At 46.0% G+C, this 25,392-nt stretch overlaps 1 protein-coding gene across 1 annotated transcript; it reads right to left on the bottom strand.

Annotated features, from left to right (window-relative positions):
- Window positions 1-16,114: 16,114 nt before the first annotated feature.
- Window positions 16,115-17,047, bottom strand: LOC125940939 (uncharacterized). The gene has a single exon (XM_049657708.1). It carries the CDS (start codon window positions 17,045-17,047, stop codon window positions 16,115-16,117), a length of 933 nt encoding a protein of 310 aa, XP_049513665.1.
- Between the last annotated feature and the right edge of the window lie 8,345 nt (window positions 17,048-25,392).

The raw sequence follows: 25,392 nt of genomic DNA, 5'->3' as shown, positions 1-25,392 counted from the left end.
TGTATGTGTGTGTGTGTGCGTGCGTGCGTGCGTGCGCGCGCGGGCGCGCGCGCGCGCGTGTGTGTGTGTGTGTGTGTGTGTGTGTGTGTGTGTGTGTGTGTGTGTGTGTGCGTGCGTGCGTGTGTGTGTGTGTGCGTGTGCGTGTGCGTGCGCGTGTGTGCGTGTGTGTATTGTGTGTGTTGTGTGTGTGTGCGCGCGCGCGCGTGTGTGTGTGTGTGTGTGTGGTTTTTTTGTAATATTTTCAGATTTTTTTGTAATATTTTCACTGCATCTCTGGTCACATGGTGCAAGGTACAGGTACAGGCAAATTAACTGCTCAGACAAAATATAGGCAGTAAACAGTGGGGGAGTGCGAGGGTCTACACACCGGGGTGCTGTTCGGCCTATCTTGTGACGCCGCCACGGGTAATGCGAAAATACTCGTGCACAGTGCACTGGGTGCACGTTAAAGAACCCAGACTTGTCAAAATTATTTCCGCGCATTCCATTGCGGCGTCTTTCATAACCAACTCTGTAGCTTACGTGCAAGGTGAATGATCACGAAATTTCCGCGAACCGAGTGGTTTCAAGAGCCGAGGACGAGATAATAATATTAATTACATTTTAATTTTAAAAACTAGCTTGCTTGTTCAATATATTCTGTATCCTGTATTTGTATTTCGTCGGCACTTTCTTTTATTTTATTTAGGCCGGCGGTAAGTCCGTGAAGCGTCTTAAGAAAATGTGGGCCGATCCTAGCGGTAGTGCAGAAAGGGTACAAGCGCAATGACACATACCCCTATGAACTAGCGAAGCTGAGCCTGGCTAAGTCTAGCCAAGCATGGTTGGTACTACTTAAGCTTAGTCAGACATTGATAGCCAATCAGTGGCTAATCGATCAATAATCAATAAATTCCGGGAAATGCTGGGGATGACTTGGTAGTGCTTTGCCCAGCCCAAATACGTGGCTAATACCTTGCGATAGCCAATTGATAGCCAATAAATAGCTAATCGATAACCGATCAATAATCAATAAATTCCGGAAAATGCTGGGGGTGACTTGGTAGTGCTTAGCCTAGCGCAAGAGACACTGTAGTCTGGAAGTATTGTGAAAAATTTAGAGAAGCCACAGTAACACTGCTGCAAAGTTGGATGAAGTGTACAGTGGCCACCTGGTTTCAAGTGCGCAACTACATTCCTTACGCGAACGGTTTATTTTTAGACCGGAGGTCACTGCAGCCACGCGATGCAAGTCCGGCTTTCCGTTTCATTGTACCAACCGAGAAACACGTTGCGAAACAAACTGCGAGCAGCAGTTTCCTTGTATGTTTTGAAAGGGCTTGCTATTATCTGCGTGGTGTTAACCGTGCGGATGGTAGTTGTCAAGGTAGATGTCTATTCAGGGAGAACTTGAGAAAAAAATTGTGCTGCCAACTAAACACGTACAGATAGAGTAAGCCAAAAAATAATAATAAACTATTAACAGAAACCGCAGTCAGGGCTTTGATTTGCCTCGTTCCAAGCGCCGACCAAAAACAAAGGAAAAAAGAAAGCAAAGAAAAACGAAAGCAAGAACGTCAAAACAGGTCTGCAGTATGCTATAGTATTTTTTAGAAAAAAGGTCAAATTATAAAATCCATTCTTTCTTGAGCGCCTGGAGCAAAAAGAAAGCACTTTAGCGTAGTGGTCACCTACATAGCCTCTCCCATGAGCCTGTTATCAGTCTTGATGAAAGGGTACCCTCCACGATGTCTGGGAAAATTTTCGCTTGGGCCATATTCACCGAGAAAACTTCGTGCAGAAAAGCAAAGTTGAAAAAGAAAAAAAATTGAGACCTAAGAATAAAAGCTGCGCAGATGTGGCGTTCCACCAGCCCGCAGCTCTCACGGGAGAACATGGCTGATTCCAGAAGCTGGTCGAGCACCTCTTTTCTTCGTCCCCCACCCCCATCTAATCGTCTCCCCCCTCCCCTCTATTTCTTTTGTACATCTTTACTTCGTGTAGGCGCTATTTCGAAGAAGACGCTGATAAACGAGGCGGGCACATGAATCGATCATCGCTATACCATATAAGCCGAGGTGCATGTTCACCGAGAGCAAGTTACAGTCGCGGATCCTTGGCGCACATGACTGTGGCACGAAAAATGCCTCCGAGATGATAAAGGCACGGTGGGAGCGAACAAATGAAACGTACCTAAGCTAAACAGCAACATGGCGAGAACACAATAGGTACTTCGGTGTAGCAAAAAGATCACTTCCGTACGTTTTCGACAAGTACAGAAATACGGGCGCAGATGGAAAGAGACCCGCGAGGGCATACGACGATGGAACATTTCTACACTAATCACACTTCCACACGGCATTTGCAACAACGAGCAGCCGCACTTTCGCGACGTGGACGCCAAACAGACACCGCGAACGAAGGAAACATGAGCAGGATGACAGAACGCGCGGAGGGTAAGTAATAATTAACACGCCTTCGATAATTGACCTCCAAATCAACACACACACACACACACACACACACACACACACACACACACACACACACACACAAACAACCGGCGCACCGCAATGAGTAGCTCAGAGTAGTGATGTATAGGAATTTTCACACTTCCTCCGTTTCGTTTTTTTTTCTTTTTATTTTCTGGATGACGCGTCACACTTATCCAGATCTTACTATAGAGCGTGGTACAAATGATCTGACTCACCTCCTGCAGGCTTGGAACTGTTGTTCTTTACCTTCAGGGCCTATCCACCGCAAGAGAGAATGCCTGACGTATTGTACTTCCGAATCGGGAGCACACGGAATCAGCGTATTGCACAGCTTTAGCAATTATTTGTTTCCTCCGAAGGCATCTTTGCCTATGTAGACCCAACTTTGTCGCGGGTTTTCCCCGGAAATTTTCTTCCTTAAACAGCCTAGTGGCATTCAGTACTCGTCGCGAAAGTTTTACGCCCTGGTTTGATTTAGCGGCGCACTTTGGTGCGTAAAAGATAGCAGCAAAAAGCAAATCAAACACTTGTATGCGTAAGACGTTGTATGCGTAAACATGACGCAGCATGTTGACAGAAATTAACAGAAATTAGTTACTTTCTCACGGCGCTTCTTTATAACCCACAAGCGTCTAACTTCACCCGCATGTAACCCTTCAGATGTCCAACAACCACGCCTCCAGATTTAATTGTGCTAGTTATAATTGATCTGTCAATTATTTTTGCTAGTAGTTTGTGCAAAAGCTTTGCGCGTATATTTGATTAGGTGAGACCACCTAATTTTGTTGCATGGACAGCTTTGCTGTAAGATACACAAGGGGCACTGACGCAGTATGCCGCTACGCTAATCTCCACCACGAATGTCGCCAGGGCAGCGTGAGCTCTCTGGCGAGTGCCTGCTGCGCTCTCAAGGGGAGTGGATCGGTGTCGAAAGCAAGGCCCAGAATCCTGCAAGAGGCAGGAGCAGGAGCGCACGCAATCCGTCCGTCCGTTCGTATGTCTCATTCCGTGTATTAAACATATTAAGAGAAACTTGGCGCAGCACTTACCCGTACCTGGCAGCGCGGGTTTTCAGAAACACGGTCATCCCAGAAAAACTGAATTTATTCACTGTCTAAGAGAAATTAAGGAAATCTGCAGCTCGCACGTGGATGGTTAGATGGTTAGATGGCGCGGATGGTTAGACGCGGATGGTCCGACTATAGCTTTTTAAGATAATCGCCGCATGTGTCACACTCGTCACCTTGCGTACCGTGGGTGCCCGAGAGCACTAGTTTCATTTATGCCAGAGACACAGGAACGAAATGGGCAAATTTATATTATTTGATTAACTGCTTCATGAAAGCTTCGCTTCAAATATAGATTTCAAGATGTGCGTTGGATCTGCATCATTTTTTTCTCATAGTATTGGCGCATCTCTAGCACACAATAAAGAATGTCTCCCTCTTTCTCTACAGCCAGAATTGGAGGTATGCATATTGCAGGTCTGCGTGCGTATCCTAGAATTCACAACAAACGGTGTTATGTGTGCACCCACATCACTTCTTATTCCGGTTTCCTTTTAATGCTAATCATTGTTGGCATCGATCCCTGAGTTTCTTCTTAAGTCGGGTCGAATACCGTGATTTAATTTCCACCGACTAAAGTATAGTGTCAATTACCGCAACTCTGTTCTCCGTAATCAAACGCTAAATCATGACATAAAACGTGTACATAAAATCTCGGATCACAGCTATATATAAAACACACAGGCATCTTAACAGCATGATATTCAGCGGCTTCGCTGATTAAAAAACGTCTTATACCTGCCAAAATCTTGGACCAGTTGGATATGTGCCACAGCGTGTGTACCCATTCTTAGGCAATACTCTAAAGTGAGTATATGTGCAACTGTTGCACAAAGTGTATAGAACGCTAACATATATTTACGTATGCGGCGTACTTCCCTACGGAGAAGTCCGACGTGTGGTGGGCTCGACATGGCCTCATTCGGCGCAATGGCTATATAGTATAAAAATGTGAGTAGCGCGATTGATTTCTAAAGGACACGTTATTTTCTGATGTGGAACCTCATCTAAAAAGAATGCGTGCTTTATTGAGTACTTGCGCATGGTAAAACATTGTATTGAATCGAAAGCGTTTCGAAAGTGCGTGGAACTATTTATATCACGACCGTAAATGCAACTTTAAATGCATCGATTATGGACTACGAGCAATACACCAGGAATAGGGCCTCTAGATCGACCGCTTGGTAATTATGCAGCAAAAAAAAAAAAAAGAAAAAGTTGCAGATAATTAAACAGTTAACAGAAAACAGTCCAACATAGTATTGCGAAAAGGAAGATGAAATGCTTGAGTGAGATGCGCTCACAGGAAGCGTAAACCATTACTTTGTTTTCCAGTGAGTATATCCCCCCCCCCCCCCTCCCGATGAACTCAGGAAGGTTTGTTGTTTCGACTCTCAGAGGGAATAGGCCGCATGAAAAGGTCATTGTGCAAACTGCCCATGTGATTAGCCACTACAAAAGCGTAACAGTACATGCGTATCAAATAGATCAGTTTTCATTTGAGCTCTTTCACGCTTTGTGCGCAGCCATTATCAGCAGAGTGGCGCATAATAACAGTAACTCCTCTCCCATATATGTGTGTGTGTGTGTCTGGCTTTTAGCACGACTCCTTAGAGGTTTTCATTGTGCCAAGAATAGATGTATCAGAGAATACAGTATCCTTTCGTTTATTTTAGCAAGGTTTTCTTCTCAAGGAAGTACTGATCGCCTGAAGCAGCAATAAGGGGTGTACGTATGCAAGAGCGGTGTTATTTTCTTATGCGACTTCCACATCACGGACTTGGGGATGTGCAGTTGATCTTTGCTAAACTAGGAGAACGTCTACGCCAAGCCCTTGGAACTGAACATCAATAGATCAATACACTCTGTTCCTGGTTGCCGGGACAGACATATGATCGGACTTTTACTTTGTGCTTCCTTCGACTTTGTGCGGCACTCGTCTTTAAAGAGGAGACGAGAAACTATAGGTTTACCTTCCCATTACAGTCAAAAGGCGGCCCTCGGTGTAATCAATGAAAGGCGGATCTGACCTAGCCTCGCAAGGCCAAGTAGCACCTACAACTGACCACATATTCGAGACTTTTCATTATTGAATACAGTTTTCAGTGAATATGTACACTTGATATATTCTAAGCTCTCCTGGAAGACGTCTGTGTTTCACCTGTGTTTCTAATATTTTTAATGCAATTAGCATTCTTTGGGAACTTCATCCGGTCTGCGGTATGTATCTAACCTCTCTCGCATACCCAGTGACCCAATTTGTCTACTAGCTTGGGCCACTATATAGGTATGGCCTGGCTGCCATCTTGCCGAGCAGACAACCTGGGCCACAGGATGTACGTGCCACTGGGTATTTGCCCGAACAGACAAATTCGGCACTGAGTATGGGATGTATGCTTTGCTTTGCTTTGCATGCTATATTATGGCGCGTACCCACCACGGGGGATTGGCAAGAAGCCGGCGGTTAAACTGATGGGGGGAGAGAAAACTTGAGAGAAAACGTTTATGTCAGGGTAAACTTGAAATTGTTCAAGAAATTAAAGTAGACAAACTAGTTTTTGAGACATTTAATTTTTTCCTTAGAGAAAAGCGTGTGTTTTAGGAAAGGATAGCAGATTTGAAGGTAACAAATTGTATTGAATTTCAAATTGGGAATTTTGGATGTGCCCATTCTTGGGCCAATTCCCCAGAACGGATGTGCCGAGGTGACAGGTGGGTTATGTCGCCTTTAATATATTGGAGCGATAGCGCCCCATCCCCAATAGACACCTGCGCGTCGACCGAGGATGGTTAACGAATAGCCATTGCAACGAAGTTTCAGGTAGGATGCTATACTCAATTTCATACTTAGTAGGTAACGTTGCGGAAATAAAGACAAGTAGTGCGGCCGTACGTGCCTGTTTAATTGCATATGTCGAATTAATGTAGAATCAATGCGGAACAAAAATTTTTCCTAATGCAAACTGAGCAAAAAAATTTACAAAGCAGTTTCAATAAAACGAAGACGTTTTACACGATGCTGTATCACTCGCTTTAGCTTATAAGGAACCGCAATGAAATCGGAGAAAGAAATGCAGCTACGGAATGCAAAACAGAAATCGTAAATACAAGAGTACACTGTCCCCAATTGACCACGATACACGAGTATATCTTTCTGTTGAAAGAATGAATCCAACGGGGAACTATACGCTTCTTGCTAAATCAATCCACTTGTATACAAAAATTACAAGAGAACAGTTTTGATCTGACAATTTTTGTGCAAAAATGGCTTGTGCTTTTCGAGAATGTTTCTGCAAAATCAAATGCTAGTTAAATACAACACTTTAACCTGCCGCGAAACCTGTGTTGCAGCAATGCAACGACTGAAAAGAAGTACACTCGCAAAATGTTCTTCTATGTCTAAGGATAGAAGGAATAAAGGCTCGCTTCAACGTTACAAAGCTTTGATATGGGAAGTATGACGAGAATATTAACACCCACCCTATTTTGAAGATTCAAAGTACGTATTTATGGAGCATTGCTTTGTTCTGATGTAAATAATTTTCCTTAAAAGACTCAAGCACAAAATAACCCCGGCTGATCCATCTTTTTATTCAACAGCAATAAAATATTTAACAAAAATAATAAATATAATAATAATAAATATAACATTGTCACGTTCTTAAGCTCAATTAACATCTGACCGGTGTCAAGGCCACTACAGAAATGCCGGAAACAGCTGCTCCTTACAGTCGCTGAACTTCTCTTTTCTAATGTCTGGCTTCTTCTAGCGCAGATTTTATAAACTGTGTGTAGGTATGAAATTTAGTTTTAGTGTTGGCAGCTAAAAACTAAAAACAAAAAAAAGAAGAAGATGAACGAAAACATAAAAGAAAAGGCGCATGGTGGAATTCATTTTTTTCTACCCCTTTTTTCTGCAATCTATTTTCCATCCCAATTTCAAGGTATCTCACGCGAGAAATGTCCACCGATCAGTTTAAAAGACTGCAGTCCTTTAATCTTGTTATCGCTTGCTGCGCACGCATTAACTGAGGTATTGTTGAGCTTCTAGAAAAGAAAAGATGTTAATCTTCATATGCGCGTTACACGTTGATCCGCCATCTGCTAAACTTGGCACTAACTCACGTATAAGATGTAAGGTCAGCCTGTAAGGCTATTACTTCATCCGAGCTACTTGTTTGCATGGGCACGTTGCTTGAACAGAGCGGATATATTATGTGCCTATGTGCGCGGTTAACTAAAGGAAATCTGTTAGTTAGGAAAAGTGTCCTCTGAAACGACACCGCAAACAAGAGCCATCTTGCGCCACGGGAAACCTTTAACGCGACCGGCGACGGCCTCAGAGCAAAACAATCAAAGTTACCGTGCGAGGGCTGCCTCTTCTCCACTATACAGTAAGAAACAAAGGCATGCCCCCACCACTGCAGACGAGCTGCATACTATACGCGAGCGTTCACCCTCTCGGATACAGTTCTGCGTTTGTCGGCTCACACGCGCGAACCATGTTCGCTCGATAGTAACGACTCAAGGGCCAAAGGTTACCCGTGTAAACTGTGCCCAACGAGCGATGCTCGGAAACAGGCCTAAAGAGCAGCCCCGAACAACGCACGCACGAAGCGTCTTTCTTATCCATCGCGCGACGAGTGTACGATGCCCGCAGTGTCGTCTTCCGCGCGGCTGTTCGAAGCAGCCGTCCGTTTCGCAAGGAGGATCAAGCGAGTTCTTTAGTCTGGGCGCCTTGCCATAGAAGTGGCTCCAATATACAAAACTTAATCCGCGCGTGCGACATCACTCGTGACGCAACTGCGAGATAAGAACTGAAGAGACTGGAGGCGAGTCGGCGTAGCGCAGAAGGGATTGCGTGAATGGAATTTGGTGGTTGCATTAGCAGTGACGAATGCGCACACAGATACCACCAAACTTAGCCGCCGTGGTTGCTCAGTGGCTATGGTGTTTTGCTGCTGAGCACGATGTCGCGGGATCGAATCCCGGCCACGGCGGCCGCGTTTTGTTGGGGGCGAAATGCGAAAACACCCGTGTACTTAGATTTAGGTGCTCGTTAAAGAACCCCAGGTGGTTCAAATTTCCGCAGTCCCCCACTATGGCGTGCCTCATAATCAGATCGTTGTTTTGGAACGTAAAGCCCCATAACTTAATCTTTAGATACCACCAAACTTCGTCAATGGTGGTGCCATTTTCTCACAGTTGTTTTGGATTTTCGCTTTTGTTCTACGGCGGCGCACCTGCATACCAGTTGTGTTGATGCGACCGCGATTTGCGCACACATGCCTCTTGTACGGGAAAATATTCGGGATATAGCAGGGCATGCGTCAAGGGCGAGGCACGTGTATCGTGGTTTCGTCGTCCTCGTTGTGACAGCGCATGGATACAATGCGCATAGACGAGGAGGAGGAATGAAACCACTTGCATGCCACCTAGCTGATGACTGCTTGCTTCTCCGTCTTGTTGCGCGTTGTGCTTGCTGTCACCACGAATTACAAACGCGGTTTAAGATCTGAAACCTGTAACGACGGTTGCCGAAATCTAACGGCCTCTTCGTGAAAAAATTCCTTTCCGCTGTTAAAACAATAAATGCGTCAGAAATCGTTCTGTTTAAGTCTGGTGCAGGCCGATACAAAAGCCACTTGCTGAGTCTCTAACAATCTTTGATAGAAGGTGATCACGTGTGCTAACAAAAGTACAGCGTGCAATGCAGCGATGCACTGAGCGATGTCGTTGGAAACTTACAAGGAGCGCATGGCGGGTGCCATATTAACACGAAACTCTGTGTTTGGGTTCTTGATAGGTAGCGCGTACGTCTTGGCATTGACAATATCGACGCACAAAACATCATTGCTCTGTCGAGTAGACCCCGATACGGCTTTCTGTAAACATGAATACCGACCTTATACCTTAGATAACCTTCTGCACCATTTGCGACTGGACGAGGTCCACACACCTCGTTTTTAGCGCCTCGTGAAAAAGAACACAATCTTAAGCTGCACCTATTATGCCACCCCTGACACTACGGGGGAGCACTTGCTCATAGCATGTCCACACTATGATCAACAGCGAGTACATTTTCGCATTTTCGTACACCATGTTTTCACTGACCTTACATCATGCATAGTTCCTTTGGATAATCGTAAAAAAACAATCATTAGGAAAAAAAAAGAAAACATGACCGAGAACTGGAACAACGCAACCGGTGTGCTTACGCCAATTTTTCTACTTATGTGCTTGTATTTTTCGCTTATCTTACGGCACTTCATAAGTTATGCACTAGATGGCTACTAGCGTGTCTATGGGATAGCAAGCTCTATATTAGCCGAATCACTCACGCTGTCGCAGCTAACAAGCAATAAAGAACGAGAAAAGACGAATGCTTCTCACGTGCCTACATGAGGCCATGCAAGGCAACTAGACTTAAGACCACAGAGTTCTCCCGATTTGCTTCTATTCGCCTTTCATTGCCCATTCCCTGGGTTCCTGCCAGCGGTGTGCCTAGGAACGTGCCCGCGTTAGCTGCCCGAGATGCCGCGTAAATTGCCATTATGCAAGCGGCGTCGAGGATGCGGTTCCTCGACGTCACTTACACACCGCACTTATTTTCCTTTAAGGCTGCCTAAATAACTCGGAGGGTGCGAGCCACCTCGGCACACGATACATCAATCAGTTGCTGCGCTGTTTATTATGCTGGCACGCGCCAGAGGAGCGGGTGGTATGCGTGCTACATCTTGAATGCACGGGCTCGTTGATCATGTTGAGAATTACTGCTATTGGGAACGCGGCACCTTTTTCGAGGCAGCCGCTTCGAGGTTTATGCCAGCTGTGCGCTAAACTTCGCGCCGCAAAATCTGCGCGGCTCGTTAGCACCGGCTACAGGCACAGGTAACTAGCACACCGCCTTAATTAACGTCTTAATTTTTTACATATTTTGTGCAGTTGGTAGTGGTTTTATTTATTTCTTCGGGGTACTTAAAAAGCGCTTACTATGAGAGTAATAAAATACGCTCCGAACTCTCTTCGGTGCCTGGTTTTCCCGCTTTCCTTCCGAGATTACCCTGTCAACAATGGATGTTAAAGAAAAGATGACTGAAGATGATGGGTAAAGTAATGAAATGAAGAGCACCAAATCCAATACAAAAGAAACAAAATTGGGCGTTACTGTAACAAGGGTAGCTGCTCTGATAGCACAGTGTATTGAACACGCGCTAGACGTGGAAAGTATAAGAAATTTAATTCAGTTTCGTGATAAAATGGCGGGAGCAACCTGTACTCACTCGTCGAGCTATGACGACGCCTCTTAGGTTATTGCAGTGGCCTTGCAGCAGCACAAAAACGAGCGATGAAAAAATTTAAGGAAGAAAGAAAAAGAAAGAAGAAAAGGTACAAAACTCTAGCCACATTTTCGTACTCTTCCTCCGCACAGCCCGCGTTATCATCCAGGGATTAATTACTAGTTCCTTGTTGTTTACAGTCACGGTTTCCTTGTTATATACATTCCGTTTTGATGTGGTAAGGTTGAGAAAACGAATAGCGAATGTTGGCTAATTGATGGAAGAGCTTATAAGGGCCCTTGATCAAGTTTCGGCATTGAAGTTAAGCAAACAAGCCAGCGCCTATCACATGGCGCGGTGACGATCATATATCTACGATCATGTCTACTCATGGCGCGCTTTTTTTTTTCTCAGAGCAGCCGGTCTTCACGCCATCAAAGGCAATAGAAGTTACTGGCCTCGCCCTTACATGCCATAGGTCCCTCCTGCAACATCAGACATCGGGACACCCGGTGAAATGCACAAATATATAGCTACCAGCAATGCGGACTATATGGGAATACACATGAAATGAAGAGTGCGCAAGAACCCCACCGGAAATGTGAAAAGGGAAAGGAAGCGGGGTTCGAGACGTAAACGTGACGTAAACGTAGCTCTGGCCGTGATATGAGAAAAATGCGTTTGCGAATGCTGGTTGAGACAATGAGAGAGTGCCTCTGCTGCTGGGAGGGTATAGCGCGCCTCCTCGTGCCATCACCTAGCTGCATTTAATTGGCTTTTTACTAAGATATTATAATCTTGCGAAAAAAATTTTGCGCTACTTTACAGCTTCCTGTGTATAGACGCTTTGCAGCACTGCGGCATGTGCGGTCATGTTTGATCACGTGGGCGCGCCACCATAACCGACCTTGTGCTTGTAATGGCTGGCTTTAGGGCGGTGGAAGGAGCAATAATTTTCGCAAGCGCCAGTAAATGAATGACGATTGGGTCAATGATACGCGAATTCTATATAATGTACAGAATGCACAACTGCACATTTGTTGTTAATTTCAAGGCTGACTCCTTGGTCTGATACGTCTAGCAGTAACGTGCACGCTTTCAAATTTTCCGTCACGCGATACGTTTCGAACTCCACATTTTGGCTTCACACAAGGCCGCTAATGGACGAGCGTGCATATGCGACCTGTAGTGCCACCTGGTTTCATTTCTGCAAACTTCGCGAAGAAAAGCGTCTATAACAAATTTCTGGGACTTCTCTAAAAGCATTTTTTTTTCTTCTTCAACAATCAGTCGCCAAAAATGTTAGAAAAATCCTCACTTGCCAATCGAGAAAACATTTATTTGATGCTCGCCCAATTCATTGGCAACTTCTAGTACGGAAACAGCTCACAGGATGACCACTACGGTTCCAACTAAATGTTTATTGGAAAAATGCGATTTAAGTATATGAGCATCAGCAGCAAGTGAATGTTACATGCACGACACAGAACCAATGTAACCGAGGCAAAGGCCACCAAACCAGAATAATCACTTGCAACAGCAAAACAGGCGAAAATGTGCAATACAGGTATCATTGGGCATAATATTGATGAATAATACATTGATGAAAAACCACATGGGCACCATAAACTTGACGCGAGATTTAAGACATACAAATGTTTACAAACCTAAGAACAAAAATTGGCCGCCCTTCCCCTACCGGTAAATGGGGGTAAGCGAAACTTGTCCTGGGTGCACCTAAACTAACCATGATGCGACGGCTGCGACGGAGCGAATGACGTCACTGACGGTATGCCCGCAGTCCACCGTTGTCGCTTGCGATCGATGTCTCGAGTTTGCTCGGTGGTGTGGTCAGCAGCATTCACCCGCCATATTGCCGCTTGGCATTTTTCGAAATTAAATTCCTTCAAAATGAAGTCTGTCCGTTACGTAAGACAATGAATGGCTCATACCCTCTAAGCAATGACTAATACCACCGTAAACGCGGCCTCCCCATTACGATGACAAAAGAGAAGTGAAATTCTACGCTGGAATGATGAGCAGCAACGAAGCCAGCTGTGGAAGATGACGGCCACAACGAACGTGGGAGCAGTGGCACGAGCGCAAACTGAGGGGCGCCAACGAGCCAGCTGCGGAAGAAGACGCCGACGCTCGAGCCAATGCTGATGTTGATAGTTTTCGCGTACGTCGACAGCCTCACCGACGGCGGCACGAGTCAGGCAATACAAGCGTCGCTTGAAAAAAAGCAGTTTCGCACGAAAGGCGAAGGAACGATTACGATAGCAAATTAGTAGACAGCTCTACGAAATAAGGATATTAGTTTTATCGGCCGCATAAACTTGCAAAGATTCGCTTACTAAATTAACAAGCACGATGTCTCGCGCGCACATATAAACATCAATACATCTCGCTCGATGACCGCGGAAACTGGCTGTCAAAACGCTGGAGGGAGGAAACGTAGCATTATAGCAGCGAGCGAATTGACGGCGTGGCGTACATTGTACACGTCGCAGATTGCTTTCAAGATACGGCGCCCATGCGGCCCCGCAGTAAGCAGCAGCCGCCTGAGTAGAACACCCCTCTCCATCCCTCGTCTCTCCCCCCCCCCCCCCCCCGTGCCTCGCGCGCCACAGAAGACGGCGCGCTTCCGCCCCGCCTTCCTTCCTCGCGCGCAAGAGATTAAGCTGCGATCGTCGCCTGAGCCTCGCAAGCTTTCACTCGCGCATAAAGCGTACGGCGCGCGGTAACGATGTTATCGTGTTTGGACTTTATACGTAACATCACGGCGACGATGACGGCGACGGCAGAAATGCGCTTGGAGTATCCATATACTTGGTATCACAATAAAACGGTAAAAAATAGTGTGAACAAATCTCAAACAATTACAGAACTAAAAGTAGCTATATGTAAAGGATGACTTTAAAAAGTCGAAGTTTCGCCCGAAAGGCAAAAGTTTGATAGCTATAGCAATGTATCAGACATCTACATGAACTAAGGTTCGTAGTTTTATCGCCCGTGTAAACGGCAGTAAACATTCGCCTGCTAAAAAAAGAAAGAAAATAAAACAAGCATAGTGGGATGGGCGCATAGGCTAATATTGACAGATCTCACTAGATGACCGCGAACCCTCGCTGCCCCAACGCTGGCGTGATGAAGAGCGCCGGCCTCGGTCAGCGAACGATCGTGCTTCTCGCTTCAACGCACCTCTGAAACTTGAGATTACGCGACCTCCAACACTACACCAAGGCAGCGCAGTCGGCTGCCATCTCTGCTCGCTTAGACTTCGCACCCTCAGCCGATTGCCTCCAAGATGAGGCGTGCGCGAGCGGACAGCCATGTGACGCCACGGTCGGCCTAAAGGAGCAGACTCCTCCTTACCGTAACCCCTTAGCGCGAGCTCAATCACGTTACCAAGTACTCACCTGGCACCCCCCCCCCCCCTCCCCTCGTTCCATGTGCTTCATGATGTTGAGCTCCAATATTACGCGTGCGGGAAGTCGGCGAGCATCAAACCATCATCCTTCTAGGCTGATCCTCGCATGCACGCTTTCCCTCGCAATCACAGCATACGGCGTGCGGCCGCCATCTTATCCCACTTGGACTTTATACGTAACCCCACGGCGATGAAGATGGTGAAAATTCCCTTCGAGTGTCCATTTAAGTTCCATCACAATATTGTATATATATATATATATATATATATATATATATATATATATATCCCTGTGTGTGTTTCTGTTCGTCTCTAGTTATGTAGCACGCTCGATAAGAGAAGTGAAAGCTTATTTATGACGTGTGGTCGTCACTCATATGTATAAACTGTAGGAAATGCTCTGCTGTGCAAACAAAAATTAAACCCCTCCCCTACTGGGAACAGGGGTGCATGCGAAGCTTGTCCAACCCTACGGGAGGGGTTGGTTAATTTTTTGAGCGTTTGAGACGTTCACTGGCCCGCTGCCGCTGCCGTTCCTTCAACGTAGCCTGCACTTCGGCAGAACGAACCAAACGCGGCCTCCCCATCTGACTGCCGGCCTGAAATGGCGTGAAACAGCGGGCGCGAGGTGAGCGAACACGCGATCACACCCTTTCTCTCCTCCGGAGGGAAAGGGTGTGAGAAATAAATTTGAGCGCCTGGGGATCTTTAACTTGCGCCCAATTGGCGTTTTATAAAGAAGCTGCATATGCCTAGGCTGAAACACTCGTGGTCCGACCACAGAAACCCTCCGGTGGAAATTAATCCGTCGAAAACTTATCGAAAACTCGCGTCTCGTTGAATTTGTATATACCAAAATTGACATGGAATGGTACGAATGTATGACTACCATAGGTCATGCCATCAATAACATCACATGCTCGCCAGTCACGTCACGATTAACGATAATAAAATCACGTGTGGCGCATACCCGCATTGTATGTGCGGGTATGAGCCAGGGGTATGCGGGTATGAGCCAGGGACAAGGAAGAAAGAAAACAGAAAGAAAGGAAGAAAGAAAGGAAGGAAGAAAGGAAGGAAGAAGGAAACAAAGAAAGAAAGAGGAAAGAAAGAAGGAAAAAGAGAAAGATGGACAGGAAGAAATCACGTGTGGCTCATATCGGGGCCGCACATTTCAGCTTCGCTGATATACCATCTTTACGGGGTGCGTGGGCAGCGATTTTTTTTTTTTTTGATTTAGCCCCAATCAAAACGCGGCCGTCGCGTCCGGCATTTAATCCCACGGCCTTGCGCTTTGAAGCACAACGCTGTAGCCTCTAAGACGCCATGGCGTGTCCTGTGCTGTGAATTCTCAGGCATCATGGGACTCAGTTAATCAAAATTTCTTAGAATAGTTCGCACGCAATTATTGCAATCTGCAGCACATAATGAAGAGAATAATTTTGTGTCTACGCAGGTCGTCCGGCGACCACTCACGTACAAGTGACGGGACTCACTCATATATACAGTTTCGGTCCACCGACCGAAACTGTTGGGTAAATAAACCTAGGATAACCGCAAAGTTGTGCTTTTGATTTTCCTATATATATATATATATATAAAGCTTTGCGGTTGCTCTGCGCATGCATCATAAATGGGACGCATTGAGTATAGACACGATTAAGTTATAACGCCTACGCATACAATATAGTGCGCATCCGTGCATTGCACGAGAGCACTGCTCGCGCTGCCTGAGCCTATACATTGACAAGAAGACATTTCATCTCGTAGAACAGGCGATCACCTGTTTATTGGTACGTTGCAAGCACGTTAGCGGGGCACAACTTGACAAGGCGATTGCTTTGCTATTCGGGAACAGTACTACATCAGCACACAGCGGAAGCCCGATGCCTGCGAAGATTCAATCGCAGGAGAAGTTGGCTTGCCTTCTGAAACGGTCGACTTTGTTGATGTGCTAATCTCATTGTCTGAGTTAGGCTCTGTCAGGATCCTCCTCCTGCATCCTTTGTACTTTCTGCTTGCTCTCTCCGGGCTTCTCGGCGTAGTAGCAGATCCAGATGGAGTACGGTGGAGCTTTGCTTTTCTACCTGTGCTGTCTTCTGTGGTCTCCCGGTGCGTCCGAGTCTGTGGCGTTTTCTCGCCATGGCTGACGGGTGTGCTTGTGCGCACGCACCATCGCACGGTCGACTGTGTCTTGCCAAGTAATGGGCTGACATGTGACTCAATCTCATCCAGGTCGAAGTATAGGGAACGCCGCTTGCTTTTGGATGTTCCATAGTCTTCTATCCTCCTCTTCTCGCTTTGTTTGGCACGTGCTGTAGACTGTCTCTTGGTGCGGAATACGTCGGTCTTGCGGCGCGACGACGTGATGGTCGGCGATTGGGGCCTTGTGGACCTGCTTTGGCGCCCGCCGGAGTTGTAGGAACGTCTGTCATTTATACCCGCAGCGTTCTTCATTTCGCCAACGCTGCTGGCCGAGGACTCTCTAATCGGTCGACGTCGCTTTCTGGCGCTCTGCTCTCCCCCTTTGCTTGACGAAGAGCGACCATGTGCCCTTCTGTTGGTCTCGCTCTTGGACGGGGTGAGCGCGTTCTGTACAGGCGGTCCTCCGGTCTTCCTAGCTCGAGACTTGCGAACGCTAGGCTCGCGGCTCGGTTGCGCCAGCCCGGTAGACGACGTCGCCTTCGTGCTGGGCTCCATCGACGCGAGTTTTTTTGCCTGACTCCTTGTGAGCATACGCGAGGTGGACGGCACGCTCACCTGCGTCGGCGTCTTGAGTCGTCTCGATGGCATCTTGTCGATTTGCTTTGCGGGCAGCGCCTTGTATCGACCTTCTTCACTGCCCGGTGTGCCGACGGACGACCTTCACAACTGTTCCACCCAGGCTACGCGACAGGGTCCACGCTGTGCTGTCGCCAACCACGGGGATGTCGTGCTGGCCTCCGATGAACACAGGGCGACCGATCGTCCGCAGAAGTGCGACCGTTCGAGACACGTCCGCCAGCGCCTCTGCGCATGCAGCTCGTGCCCTGGCGCACTTCTTCCTCGACACGCGGCGTTCTCTTGTAGGTATGATGATGATGATAGCAGTTTTTTTTTTTGCTTCCTTGCTCACCGTAACAATTCGCTTTCCCACTACAAGGAAATGGACAAATAGTCGATCGTTAGAGGAAGCGCTCGAAGTGAAACTTACAGGAGAAAGTAAGACAAAGAAAAGTGGAAATTAAAAAGGTTAATTGTTAAACACAACATAATTGAACAAAATGCAATTAACCAAACTGTAATTCACTGAAAAGACTGATATTAGCGAAGAAAATGTATATTCATCAATGTATGTTCATCAAAAAACAAATTCACCTTGAATGCAATGAGTAATATTGAAAAGAATATTTAGTTAACTTTCCAGGAAATTAACATGGTATCCTCTTTTCATAAGATATAGCCCTCACTGGCCAGGCAAACGTTCCCGTCACTGAAGTCAAATGCGAAGGCTCCACTGATGAGAATACTATAAAAAATGTTGCCGTTTCGCCTAGCACGCGAAGAATTGATAGCGATGGCAAAGGATTACAAAAAATCATTGGCCCTTCCTCTCCGTGAAGTTAGATGACAAGCGAAGCTTGTCCCTTTGTATACCTAAACATACCCTTTGCCACTAACATTATGTTTACTGGAGCGTGCCCTTTTGATTAACGAGATGTGCCTTGTGTGACATGAATGAAGACCTTCATTCATGCCTTGGTGACATGAATGAAGACAAGTTGGCACTGAAACACGTGTTTATTGAACATTGGAAACTTCACCGGTCAATTTTATGAAAGTGAGCAGAGTAGCCTTATGATCGCTGCGGTATACTGCAAGAGGTTTGGTCATCTCGATGTACCACATGTCGTTTGCAAATGTCAAATCTACACACGTACGTCTTATAGTAGTGGTTACGTTCACAATAAATGGCTCATACCCCCGTAAACGCAGCCTTCCCATTACGACGACAGAAGAAAAGTGAAAATCTACGCTGGAATGATACGAGCGGCAATGGAGCCAGCTGTGGAAGAAGACGACGACGACGAACGCGGGAGCAGTGGCACGAGCGCGTTCGCGCGGTTGCGCCGAACGGGGCCAACGTGTCTGCTGTGGAAGAAGACGACGACGCTTGAGCCATTGCTAATGATGATAGTTTCTGCGTGACATCGCCGACGCAGGCAGGCTAGCATAACCAAGCTTCGCTTGAAAATGAACGAAGTAATGTGGACAGTTTTATTTGTCATATAATTGCAATAAACATTCGCTTACTACTTAAATAGCATGAACCAATCTCATTCCGTGACCGTCGGCGTGATCAAGAGCGCAAACCAAGGGGAGTCCTGCCTCTCCCTTCAACACGTGTCCAAAACTTGAGATTACGCGACCTGCACCACTAGGCGCGCGCGAAGACACAGCAAATGCAGCCACCAGCCTTCTCGGCTCGCCACGTTTGCCCCTGCCGGAGATTACCTACAAGATAGGTGCGCAGTGGCCTACGGCTACGCTAGAGGAGCAAAAGCGCGCTTTCCTGCCGACCTTCTTGCCCCTTAGCGTGCTCTTGATCGCTATAACACGCGCCCCCCTTTCCTTGCCCGCGCAAGAAGACGGCGCGCATCAAGCCATCATCTTTCTCAGCTCAACCTCGCTAACTTCCCCTCGCACCCACAACATACGGCGTGCAGGGTACGATAGGATCTTGTCGCACTTTAAATTTATACGGAACATCATGGCGACGTCGACGACAACAGTGAAAATTCGCCTGGAGTGTAAATATAATTCTATTGGAAGCTAGTGAAATTCTCTTGAACATCAACGTAACAACTCTCTATAACCACGAAAACAACGCGACGTTGCTCACACTTATCAGCTTCCTTATATAGAGCAAAGGAACAGCTAACCTGAAATTCATCCGCTTGACTACCATTTTATCGCTCCTTTTCCTCGCGTGCGTGCATCACATAGAATCGCTAGCTGGTCCTGATGGCTGATGATTATTTTACCGAACGTTGTCGCCCACACTAACATTTGCCCGTCAACTGTTGCAGGCTAATGAGACTGGGGGTCGGGTGGAAATGGGTGACGATTGGAAAATCCCAACCACCGAAACACATCTTCCAAAAATAGCAGCATGCAGCATATCAAAGAACAGTCAAGTAATAGCTAGGCGTGAGGCTTCGCATCGCACAAGATCTCGAATATTTGTTCTATCTGTAAGACGTATATATATAGAAACTTCATTTGTCTGGAAAATATTTTAAGGAGCGGTGGTCGGAGCCCCTCAGTCCAGGGCCCCACTGACCTCTGCCGACTGCCTGACCTGGCTAATTAAAGACTTTTGTCTTGCCAAGTCGGAACGGGCGAGCTGTGCCTCCCACTGCTCCATTGTGATATTAGTTGGCCTATGAGGGTGCTTAGTACACTCCCAGGTTACATGTATTAGTGTAGGTATGCCACCGCACCAAGGGCACGTGTACCTATAGCCGGTGGGATACATGGCATTTAGCAGTTTTAAGACGTAAGTTTGGCGAGCGCGATAACGTCAGCAAGCCGAGCTGTCAATACCAAACGTGTCTCAGGCGCCCATTCTGCCATCGCATTGCACTGTTTGCCTTGCCTCAGTGCTACAAATCCTCCAAAAATGTGTCGCACTTCGATCACTTTCAAAACGGTAAAACTTCGCGTTGACGCCGTGTAGCCTATGTAAGTGTTTTATATCTCGCCATTCCTACCAGTGATAGCTGACGCTTAGTGGTTCTTTCCGGGGCGGTTAAATTATGTTTTTTCTTTATTTCACGCTCCTACGCAAAAAAAAGAAAGAAAAAAGAAAAAGAAAACGCTACATGATGCGCTTCCTGAAATAGGTGGCCGCAGCGGCATTCTATTCCGCTGATAGCGCGGTTGTTACGACAGGGGTCGTAAAAAAACGGTACTCTTCAATTATGTGTTTCGGGTGAGCTATCGGGGACCTGATTCTGAGGGCAGTGTTTGTTGAGCAGTTTCACTCAGCAATGCATCCAACCCAACGCAACGTATGCTTTCCCGTTCTTCGTGCAGCATAATGAGCCAGCAGGAACGGTAACCGTTCGGTGAAGACTCCCTAGAGCAGCTCCATCGATCCAGAAAATAACTGATTTCGCTCGAATGGCAGCGCGGATCATGAAGCGTACGCTCTTGCAATCGAACGAAAGTTATCATTCCCGCTCTGTTTTTTCCTCCAGAGGCGTTTACAACTTACTGCCAAGAAACCGTGAAGAATGCTGAAGAGAAGTTATACGCTTTCCGTCTGTCTACCTTTAAGCGACGTAGACGAAAGGGTGGAATAGCTCCTGATCGATGTATAGGCAGTGATTATGCGCACGACGTCCTTCATCCATGGCATTATAATACGGTCCAACAAATCAGAAAATGGTGGTGGACGTACAAACCTTACGAACGATGACAGAACTAGCGTGTGGTAAATTTCCCTTGGCCTTAAACGTTGCGTCGTGTTTGATTTACACCATTATTTTCGAACCGCGTACTGTTCACAGAAGCGCTTCAAGGGTGCACAAGAAGGAGACTGCAAGACCAAAGAGCTATGGAGTCTAGTGTATATTTATTAGATTCCTTGCATGATGTGAATGTAGCTTTTTCAGTTTATAAGCCCTATATAACCCTGTTCTAAAATTTAATACAAGCTTGCATATGCCAGATAGAAAAATTATGAAAAGTGGATAACAAAGGGGCGCAAAAAAAAAGGTGTTTCCGAAGATGAGTCGTAAAGAATATCTCTCTTTGTTTCTGGTGGCACTTGATCTGCCTACAGTCAACGGGTCAGAGTAGTGCTCTTCTGCGGCCTAAAGGCCCAACACACTGAAGCTTCAACGTTGAAAGAGTAATGCAAGAAAAATGCAGGGAAGTTAAAGTGAGCAGATTACTGTTGGCTGTCTAGTAATGGGGTTATAGGGGATACCGGGATTGAGAAACGACGGGAAGATAGTAGAAGCAGTAAAGAAAAGTGCGCACACAAGGGAGCAGAGTGCAGAAACAGTATTATTCTGTCACGCAATATATATGCCATTAAAAAGCCTTGCATCACGTTTAAAGCACTCCTTGCAGACGTTGCGAGAGACGAATGATCTCCAAGAACCCCGCCTTTCGATAATGGGTGGCTTCACTAACCGTCTATAAAGGAGGGGGGGGGGGAACTTTTCTTTGTGTACTAAGTCGTGAACAGTCTCCAAGAAGGCGAGTAATACTGTCGTTGCTAGCGCAATGATAAACGTCGCCAGCTCAATTTTGGGTACCTAAGGTGACCATTCACACCACCCATCTTTCTCAAAAGAAAGACGCAAGCAGACTTCGATGATTTCGAAGATACCAGGTGAGCCTTACTCCACGATGCTCTTTCCTAGGCCTTTATGAAATACAAGCTTCAGTATTTATTTTTCACAATGCTATATTTAAGTTTGTCAAAAGTATGTTTCACAGAATAATATTTAGTACGAAACTACCGATATCAAGTGACATTCTTTCTCCTCTATGCCAGTGTTGAGTTTTAGGCTCATCACAACAAAGTTATTCTTCACTTAACTAAGCACTATTTACTTTATTTACTTACTTTATTTCAGACTTACTTTTAACTATGTCTTTTCAAGCATCACATTTGTCATCTGGAGTAGCCTGGCTAAACAAACATCTACAGCCCTCATTTCAAGAATATCTCACAATCTCTAGGTGCAGTAAGGAAATGGGCAGGAATGAAGCGCCTAATTTCTTAGTCCATCTGAAGTCGTATGGCTCAAGCAATATATCGTACACATGTACTATTTCGGGAACAGTATATCGTTGGTAATGCAGTTTCCATATATAGCTGTGTATTTAGCCTTTTCATAACACGTTACTAGCGGTCCTGTCAGGGCCATGGCGTAATATCCCTGTCATTGAGATAATTAAATATGCGGCAGGCGGCGTGACGTAGAGACACCTCTCTACCCCCGCCGTTTAATCCTCAAGGTTACAAAAGAGACTGATTATCTCGCCCTCCAGCTACTGGCCTCTCAAGCTTCGTTGATTGAACCTTAACGGCTAGGCTGGACTTCCGTCGGCACGGTGCTTCCCCGGCGACTGTGTACAAGACATTGTTTTCACTTTCATGCGGGGCTGAACACCTTCCAAACCTTAGATTTCGAATGACCATAACGGAGTCTTTTCAGCACGTCTTGCATGCTGTCGCAATGGGGGGTCCATGGTAGCTTTGAGTGCAAATTACTCAAGACAGGGGAGCGAAAAAACGGAGAAACGTAGATACAGGGCTCTGACTACTTTTCTTTTTTTTTGTTCTGGTTTTTTCGTTCCCGAGTTTGTGTAATTCTATGATGAAAGCTACCATGGATTCGCAATTCCTAGTTTCCCAGATCAGTATCTTATTAGCAATGTTGGGATTGAAGTAAGGCGCTGCAGTGCCTTTAGTGCTCTCATGGCTTCTCTGTTGACGGCAATAGATTCCACCAGTCGTGGCTATCCGTTCCCATTTCTATATGGAGATCCCCTTGATGAACATCACATTGGATGACCTCGCGCTATGATGCTATATTTCTATTAGCACCAATAGGACAATAAGGCTTTGCAGAAGTAACAAGCCACATCGTGCACTAGAGGCCAGTGTACCTATGATGGTCACTGTGTGATCTACATCGACACAGCTGTTCACAAGAATGGAGCGCGCGTCATCTTCATCAGCCCGACACACCCTCGGTATTCAAGCTGCTCGCAGCAACGTGTCAGAAATACCAGATCCTTTATTACTTGAGCTATCTAGGCCGTACACTATGCTATCACATCTGTTCGCACCTTCATCAAAATTGATGTCGTTCACATATATAACGAATCGCTTAAAGCTCTGGAGTAGCCGAAAAAAAAAGTTACAACGACAATGCTTATCTGTGATAAGATTCATAGAAATAACACGTTGTTCTAATTCATCATCAAAGGCTAATTGGTGCATAGGTATGATCACGACCAGTATAATAACGTAACTGGTAAGATAACTCCCTCTCCTTCACCTGGTAGCCAATCTACTTCTCTAAAACCTCAGAAAGAAGAAGAACAAAGTCAGCGCTACATCGACTGTCTTTCCTAAAAGTTTTCTGGGCAACTTCTGGTGCTGCTTTAAGACCCCAAAAGCAAATTTTTCTAGGTGAATTTTCAGTGGGTTTCGTCTCACTTTGAAATTGAAGGAAACGAGAAAGCTCACGCTCTTCCACGCAGAGCCCTGTCGTCTATCCCGAAACCGGTAGCCCCGAAGACTGTGCTGCACACAAACGAAGCAATCCGCAACCATTTTCGGACGTCCGAAAAACCTCCAGAGATCCACCCTGTGGGGACAAAGAAAGGACTTACATGCAACAAAAAGACTACCCATTTCTATCGCGTTCGAACTGGCTCCGCACTCACAAGCGTGCATGGCCATTTAAAACGGCACGATTTGCTTCCCCACTATGGGACTTATTTTTTTTTTCGCTTGGGTTGCCACGTGGCACAACGCAGTGGCACGGGTGATGTAGAAAATTTAGTCTGTATGTGCCCACGGTTCGATATAAAATGAAAATTAAAAATGCTGCTTCAAAGTCACGAGAGGAAATGTCTTCCTCGCGCGTGCTTCCAAACCCTATAGTGTTCTCTGTAAGGCCTAGAATGAACAGGAAAGGAGTTGGACGCCTGTCGATTGCCTTCCTCAGAGATACTGAGTTGAACATTGTTTGGTGAAACAATTAAACTTTTTGCTGAGCTAGTTGGTTCATTTCACCAATTTGCCAATATGGCAATTTCACACTGTCTTATAAGGTCGTATGAGTTCAGTCTCCAGTGGCGGTGGTGGGCGAAATGTTGTCTGCAATCTATGGTGAGGGTGAAACTAAGTAGCTGGCGTGCTATGCAGGAAGGCCCGTGTTTGGCAAAGTTCGGGACCTCCGCGAGCTCTGGCGATGCCCTCAGATGAATGAGCTGATGGTACCGAGACATAAAATTCAACCCTTGGTTCACCTGCAGTTTCAGTGGCTTATCTACAGATTCCCTCTTGGGTTATCATCACTTAGGCTTTACGTCATGGGCGGCTGAAAAAGAAAAAGTCATGTTGTCAAGCCGTCGGTGCCTGTAATTTGTTTATAGTTCCACCCAGTGCATTACCTGTGCAAGTAAGTTATAAAAAACATTTTACCTTTGACCGCACTCGAAAGAAAGAGAAGGGTTGGTGTGAGAATGCGCCACGTCTGCACTGTTTGCATTCGTTGTTGGATAGACAGATAATGTCCGAAAGAGGAGACACGCCCCTGACCTGACCCAGAAAGGCGTGACAAGCGGCTTGCACCGAGTGTGTACATCGTAGATAGCGGGACACTCATGCTATAGTCATATTGCGTTGATAACAATAGGGGACGCTGGCGCATAACATTGCCCCGTCTTCACTGTTTGAAACGAGGAAGCAGCCTGTGCCAGGTGCGCTCGTGTAGGCATATATATATATATATATATATATATATATATATATATATATAGGTGGCTTCATCGCGACATTTTAGGCCGAATTTACAAAGTATTTGTTTCGTAAGTATTATCTGCCATTGGCCAACCACCTTCGCTAATAATATGTCCAGCAGCAGGATTGGCTGAAATTTTCTCTTACGAACAATTTCAGCGTAAGAAGGTTTTGCGAATTCGGGCCCTTATTATATACAGCTTTCGCACGTTCCACGCTGTCTTTGTTCACTGACTGCCGTTGAGCAAACTCAGGTGAGTAAGAAACTCGGGAGATCCTGTATAGCACCCTTGGCCTGACGAAGACGACCACGCAGTCACAAGACGACCTAGTTTTGAACTCTTAAAAACTAAAAAAAAAAAACGGTTGACACATGACGAATTGGTTCTTGTTTATTGACCTCCAAGATTGTGGTCCCAATTTAACAGCTCTTTTCTTCACAAAAGCTACTTGCCGCCCCGTCATATGTTTGATGACACTAAAGAATGGCTTTCGTAAACCTGAAAACACAAAATAAAATGCTGATGTTGATAATAGTTGTGTCACATCATCGCTGTTCCACAGTAGCTCCAGTCCTCAGGTCCTCAGTTCACAGTCC

Source organism: Dermacentor silvarum, chromosome 1, assembly GCF_013339745.2.
Source record: "Dermacentor silvarum isolate Dsil-2018 chromosome 1, BIME_Dsil_1.4, whole genome shotgun sequence".
In the NCBI taxonomy this organism is placed as follows: Eukaryota; Metazoa; Arthropoda; class Arachnida; order Ixodida; family Ixodidae; genus Dermacentor; species Dermacentor silvarum.
This window is presented reverse-complemented; position numbering and strand designations above follow the sequence as displayed.